This window comes from Camellia sinensis, chromosome 7 (genome assembly GCF_055761805.1).
Source record: "Camellia sinensis isolate YWXY chromosome 7, ASM5576180v1, whole genome shotgun sequence".
NCBI classification, from domain to species: Eukaryota; Viridiplantae; Streptophyta; class Magnoliopsida; order Ericales; family Theaceae; genus Camellia; species Camellia sinensis.
The window spans coordinates 173588106-173595662 of record NC_138967.1 but is presented as its reverse complement, the minus strand read 5'-3'; the positions used below and the strand labels follow the sequence as shown (position 1 = coordinate 173595662).

The window sequence follows — 7557 nt, the reverse complement described above, 5'->3', positions numbered from 1 at the left end:
TCGGAGAGGCTTCCGGCACAAACCCGCCGGCTAGCTCACGTTTGTATTTTCAGGTGACAAAGCGACGTCGTACGGAAGAGCGTGGACTTGGTCAACAGGATTATATGAGGAGAATTATTTCCTCCCCGTACATATATATATATATATATATATTTAGTTTTACACTTTTGACATAATTATATATATATATATATATTTATAATTTTAATTCATATAATAGTTATTTTTTTTATTATTAATAATGCGTTTGTTGTATGAATAAAAATAAAAATGAAAAAATAATGTTATAATCTCTTTTCTACTATAATGTATATTTATTTTTATTTATTTCAATACCATTCCACTATCTGTATTAGTTTTGGTCATTTTAATCTTTATTAAAAGAGATATTACCTTAATTATATAAAAAGTGTAGAACGAACTGTATTTTTCTCATTTTTTTTATAAAAAAAAAACAAGTGTAATTTGCCCTAATAATAATGTTATAGGTATCATATTTTATTTTATGTGTCGTATAATGTGACATATTAGTAACTATTTATGTATTAGATCTCATAGAAATCTCATTAATGTTTGATGGTTATAGATGTGGTATGCCAAATAATACTTATCATATTAACTACTAAAAAGATTTTAAGAATACATCTTCAATTCTGTGAAAAACAATTGTGATAAAATCATGTGAATAATATTATTAAATAAATGTAATTTTTTTATGAGTGACCAACATATTAATAATTAACAAATGAACAGATTCAATAATTGAAATGGGCCTTCTGAAGGGTCCATCATGTTGATGAACAGAATAAAAATTTGAAATGATCCTTCTGAGTGGTCCATGATGTTAAACGGGATATTTACCAATAAATCTCATATTATAAATAAATATTTCAATTAGTTTCAAATTTTTTTATTTATCTGTTAAGTTTTATTAGTGAAGAGTTTCTTTCCGTGTGGTTTTATTTTTTATTTTGGTAGTGCTTTGGTGGACAACTATACTTTTTTATTAATGTGCAGCTATAACGTGATACTTCAATGTGACAAGTATTAATGTGACATTCCAAAAAAATTAAAAACTCTTTAGTGTACTTTTCCTAAATGTGACAACGTGGTAGGTATAATGTGACACTCCAAAACTTTTACTCTAAAAAAAATAAAAACTTTTTAATGTATTTTTTCTTAATGTGACAACGTGACGGGTATGATGTGACACTCTAAAACTTTTACTCTAAAAAAAATAAAAACTTTTTAGTGTATCTTTCCTTAATGTGACAACGTGGTGGGTATGATGTGATACTCCAAAACTTTTACTCTAAAAAAAATAAAAACTCTTTAGTGTATTTTTTCCTAATATGATAACATGGCAGGTATGATGTGACACTTCAAACTTTTATTCCAAAAAAGATAAAAACTTTTTAGTGTACTTTTTCCTAATGTGATAACGTGACGGGTATGACGTGACATTTAAAAAAAAAGGATTTGGGGTCACTGCTGTGGTAAATACACAGTAGTGACTGTTGTGGTTCATTTTGTGGTGCATTATGAGATTATTTTTATGATCTGAACCGTTCATTTTGTAAGGTTTGTTGAGTACTTCAAGCCTACCAATAACTATATGATTGATAACCAAAAAAACAAACAAGAAGTTTTTCTTTTAAAAAATAGTATAAAAATATGCAACTCAATCATATAGTTGTTGATATCCGATTAATATGATTTTTGGTAGGCTTGAAGTACTTAACAAATCCTACAAAATGAACGGTTCAGATCATAAAAATAAGCCTATAATGCATCACAAAATGAACCACAACAGTCACTGCTGTGTATTTACCACAACAGTGACCCATAATCCAAAAAAAAACTCTTTAGTATACTTTTCCCTAAATTAGTGTACTAATAGGATATTTGTAATGTAATTAATGAGTGAGGTCAATAATAATATCATAATTAGTGTTAATACACTAGTTAGTATAATAATTGGTATATGTAATACCACCGTTTCTCAAACATGACATGTAACACTCCAACATTACGAATATTATATGACACTTTAAAAAAACACAACTCAAAACTCTTTTAATTTTTTTTTGGTTTCTCAATCATTCCCTCTCGGTAAACAAGAATGCCCCACACCCTATTGGCCAGAAGTTTGTTGATAGGTTTTGGCATGAGCAATGGTTGAGGGCCACAAAAAGTGTGGCTCAAATGGCTCAAAATTGTCAAAATGACGTCGTTTTGTGAGGGCCACAAAGAGTTTTGAGCCATTTTAACCACACTCTTTGTGGCCCTCAAACATTTTTCTTTTGGCATTTATTGAACTCTACTATTATCTTGTTTTTTTGGCGGGTGCCATTTATTGAACTTGTTTTGCTTGTTGGATTTTCTTAACCATAAGACTACGGACACATAAAATAATTTTAATTATTCATTGTCAGTTTATGAAATCATCATAAAAGATTCAATTTTGTTTAAATTATTTTATTTTTTTATTTGGTTGGTTTTGTAATCAGTTTTGCATTTGATAATAGACGAAAGAGAGTTTTTTTTTTTTTTTTTGTACTGGTTGGTTTATTTAAAAAGAGCGAAACAATTTTGTGTTTAATCACAGTCCGATTGTGTCCTCCTTGACTTTACATTGAGCTCGAGTGGCATGGAAAGAGTTTGAGTCAGTTCCAGCAGCCAGAAAAGTGGTGCATTCCCCTTCCTACGGGTGGTAGCTCAACTTGGATCTCTCAAGGTTAATTGTGATGTGGCCATCAAGAAGGGGTCTAAATCTGTTGCAGTGGCAGTGCTTGTGATTTGGTCATACTAAGGTCAAGTTTGGGAAGTCTCAAATAATTTATTTTTTTATCTTTTTATTTTTTTTATCACATCACCTCTCTATTTTTCTACACATCTTTTTGTAAAAAGATAAAAAGTACACTTACTTAGGTCATCCCAAACAACCCCTAATTATTAATTTTCTTTTGAAGATAATTGTGATCTGATTATGTTAATAAGTTATCCAAATAATATGATTTTTTTTATATAAGTGATCTAATTAAATTATTTTGTAAAATAAACAATTTAAATTGTTGAAACAAGTATTGTGCGGGGCATCAAAATCTACCAACACATAAGTGTACTTTTTGACTTTTTGTGAAATATGGGTTGGGTTTGAAGTAATGTGGTGGAGAGGTGATGTGACTTAAATAAGATGATATGACTTAAATAGGATAATGACTTTTTAACTTTTTAGCTTTTTTAGAGTACCCCAAACAAGGCCTATGTGCTCGTTTGGGATGTCTCATTGGAACTAAAATAGCCATATAAAACAAAATAGACTATTTTAGTCAAATAGGATAAAATGTCACATCTAACTCATAATCATTTCATTTTTTCTCTCACAAAAGTTAAAAAAACCAAAACGCCTATTCCAAACGAGTATTTTTAATCCCAGACTAAAATAATCAAAAAAATTAAAAAACTTAAAAAATAAATCCACATCCCAAACCCAGGAATCGAACAGGAGACGATCCCAATCTTTAGGACAACTTTCAAACATGCTGCCTACGTCAAATTAATAAGTCTCTGAATGCATAACATTCCTCTCACGTTATTGACCTAAGTTTAGTCCACTCTATCTCATATTCAATGTTGTTTGTCTAAAAGGATGATAAAAAATTTGGCAAATTTGGTTGTGTCCACATGTAGTTAGTTTGTCTCTTGATCAAAACTCTCCAGATCAGTAGGGATGTGATCTGAACCGTTGATTTATGTATTTGGCAAATATGAATTATTTTATGGAGAGGATGAGGTTCCATGACTCTCTTTCACCTGGTCATGCCAAAGTTATATTGACAGACAAAAAGTGAATTCCATTAACAAATCTTGTAGAATCTTAGGCATTCATGTATGTTGTGTGTTTAATTTTTATATTTCTAAACATACTGAACCAGAAATGCTATGTATTAAAAAAATAATAATTCAAAAAAATATTTAGAACTTGGTTTACATTTAAATTTGATGTGCTGTTACCTTGCCATACTACCCAGTTTTTTTTTTTTTTTCAAAATACAATATATTGCACATATTTTTTTAAATCAAATCCAGCTCCAATCCAACAAGAATTACACCCACTTTAGCCAACGCAGGGTCGGCCATGATTTAAATTTTGCAAGCAATTGGCCAAAAAAATAAAATAAAAAAAATAGAATCTGTTCCTCTTTAGGTTGGAAGCCATATATATATACAGTTTTGATTGAGACTCCCAGTCTCCAACCACTCTCACCACCCCCACACACACATAGACATAGGGGTTGGTCATTAGATTAAAAAAAGAAAAAAAAAACAAACAGACCAATTACAGTCCACTGGGGCCTGGGCTCACCCCAATGAGGGTCTGAGACATTATATATATATATATCAAGTCACGAAAAAAATTTCATGAAAGTCATTTTGAAGCCTTTTCGGACCGATCAGCCAATTGATTCTAAACTTTTCTAATCGTTTAGTCAAAATTTCAAGACACTTCTTCCTAATCTCCAACATTTTTATAAAATCAATATTGCCAAATGCATTTTCAACCTTACAATTGTATTACAAAATTATTTTTGAGATTCTTATAAAATCATTATACCATTGAGAATGAATAACGACACGAAAACAGAGAGATTTTGAAGATAGAAAATTTCAAATGGTACAATTGTATATCAAAATTATTTTCGGGATTCTCATAACATTATTTTACAATTAAGAGTGAATAAAGATGCGAGAAGAAAGAGATTTTGAAGACAAAAAATCTCATGCGATGAAAAGAATGGTAGAAAATTGCCCTTTTCTCTTCTGGTGGTGGTATACTAGCGTAGGTAGCTCAATTCCCATGGGGTCTCCCAAGCTGTTGAACAGCTCTCCCCACAGCTACCATTTCCTCCCCAACATTCTTCAACACACTCCGACTGGGGACAGGCCGAAACTGATGCAAAGGAGCCGAATCGGAATCCAAATTATGCAAAACCCCCACCATCACCACCGAGCTCACAAACATCGGAATCGGGCCGAAAACCCACAGCAACAGCGTCACCGCAAAGTAGAGAGCTCTCATTCCAGTCGACCAGAAATTGCTTCCCATGATCACCGCCTTCTCCACGTAGCTCGCGGGAACTTCGGCGTCAGGCATTGTGAGCAGGAAGGTTGCGTGGACGAAGCAGCGCGTTGTTTGGATGAAGGAAGCGAAGGCGATGAGGAAGAAGATGAGAAGAGTGATGTGTTTGATCGACATGATGGATTGGCTTGTGTCGCCGTAAATGAGGTGGGTTGTGAAGATGGTTTTTGTGGAGGTTCCGAGCCATGTTCCGATTAGTGAACTTAGGACTAGAGAGATGGAGGACAGTGTTGTTGCCGTTGAGATGTTGGTGGTTATCACTGTTAGAGCTTGGCCTCTGTCCCTCACGTCGATCTGCAAATCCGTAATAAAAAAAAATAAAAATAAAAAAAAAAGGTTTTCAAAATCGAGATTTTCAATTATTCGGTAACTGTAAGTGGTTTAAGACATAGAATTTGATGATTTGAAAGGATATCGTTTACAGATTCTCCATCCTCAAATCTCTCTATCCATCTGTCTCAAAATATTCACATCTATTGAATCATATTTTGAGATTTTCAATGATTCAATGACCGAAAGTGATTTGAGACATAGAATTGGAAGATTTGGGGACAGAGGATATGATTTACAGATTCTCACTCCTCAAATCTCTCCGTCAATGTCCTTGAATCATGTTTTGAAATTATTGCATTTCGAGATTTTCAGTAATTCAGGTTTGAGATAGAGAATAGTTGGTTATTAAGCTTGAGATTTTTGCTAGAGTGAGATTTGGGGAGGGAGAAAAGGAGAGGTGGAGTGGCTAACCTGCATGGTTCTCTCAACCCAAGCTGCTCTGCTGTTGTTCTCATGGCCCATGGCTGTGGTGTGGGGGAGTTTGAGGTATCTGTAGAGAAGGTAGAGATGGTAGCCAAACATGATCAGTAACCCACTTGGGACTAGGATTACATCCAAGTGTTCTTTCTTCCATGTCCAACCCATTCTCTCTCTCTCTCTCTCTCTCCCCCTCCCTCTCCCTTTGTGTGTGTGTGTGTGTGTGAGAGAGAGAGAGAGAGAGAGAGAGATGACAATTAAAGTGTATGATGGGTTTGGTTGCTTGACTTAAATATTCAAGTGGACTTGTGTTGCTCTGTCTTTGAATTGACAATTTTCTATTATAGGTTGGTTTTGATTGCTTGATTTAAAGGAACAAGAAAATGTTAGTAACTCGAATTTGTATGGTTTAAATAATTTGATTGTATTAAAATGATGTCATTTTATTTTTAAAATAATTATTATTTTGAGATATTCAAATCATTTGAACTATGAAAATTTAGATTAAGAAACCTTCTTAAAAGAAAAATTATCAGTTAAATGAATACACAACAGTGTAGTTCCAAAATCTCTCTATTCTGAATGTATTCATAGGGCTCGTTTGGGCAGGTAGGTTTGAAGCTTTTTTGGTTAAAGTAGTTATAAAAAAATAAAGTAAATTTTTTAGTTCAATAAAAGAAAATATCACATTTAAGGAGTGGGCAACGGTTTATCCGAACCGCTCAAACCGTCCAATCCGCATATAAATGGGTGGTTTCGCAAACATAATGCGGGCGGATGCGGTTTGAAATATAACAAATTTGCGGGTTGCGGGCGGGTCGCGGTTTAAACCTGCAACCCGCAAAAATCGTCCGCACTTTAATTATTATTATTATTATTATTTTTTATATACCAACTTTGTAACTTTTACAGGAGCACCATTATATTCTCTATGACACTAGGATCCTTATTTTTAAGTATTTTTCAACTTTCTTAATGCCGTAGAATTATCAAGTCCTAAACTTGGTTTCTTATGCCTCCGTTTGGGAAGTGGGTTAGCTTTTTGGCTTTTTGATTTTTTTGACTATTTTAGCCTGGGCTAAAAAGCTTGGTTTGGGAAGGGCTTTTTGGCTTTTTGGCTTTTTTAGCTTTTTTTGTGAGAGAAGAATGTAATGATTATGGGTTGGATGTGATGTTTTGTTTGTTATGGCTAAAATAGCCTATTTTGTTTTTTGTGGCTAAAATAGCCAAAAAAGCCTGAAAACCATCTTGCCAAACAGAGGCTATATGATTTTCATTGGTGATTCATCCACTTTTTCCTAATAAAATTTTTCTTCTAATAGTCGATAGAACTTATAGTTTGATTATTGATTACTGAACTGACAATTCTAATTGAGTACAACCTTTAATGCATTGATATACATTTTTTTCATGGCAAAAATGCTAGTGTAGGGTCTCTTTGTTTTAGGTACTTTCATTTAATGCATTGATATTCAATTTTTATTTGTAAACTCATCAAAAAATTGTTATTACAAATATATAAAATGAATCTGATGCCTAAATTCGTTGGGAAAAAAAAACTCAAAAATTAATTTTTAAAGAAAAAAGTGTAAACCGCAAACCGCCCGCAACCGCCCGCACATTTGCAAACCCTATCCGCACAAACCGCAAACCGCACTGCGGGC

The 7557-nt window shown here is 33.0% G+C and overlaps 1 protein-coding gene across 1 annotated transcript; it reads right to left on the bottom strand.

Annotated features, from left to right (window-relative positions):
* Nucleotides 1-4653: 4653 nt before the first annotated feature.
* LOC114259615 (uncharacterized) lies at nucleotides 4654-6278 on the bottom strand. Its single transcript, XM_028199642.2, has 2 exons — nucleotides 5888-6278; nucleotides 4654-5437 (listed from the first exon to the last, which is right to left on the bottom strand). Exons 1-2 carry the CDS (start codon nucleotides 6059-6061, stop codon nucleotides 4853-4855), a joined length of 759 nt encoding a protein of 252 aa, XP_028055443.1. The 5' UTR covers nucleotides 6062-6278; the 3' UTR covers nucleotides 4654-4852.
* Between the last annotated feature and the right edge of the window lie 1279 nt (nucleotides 6279-7557).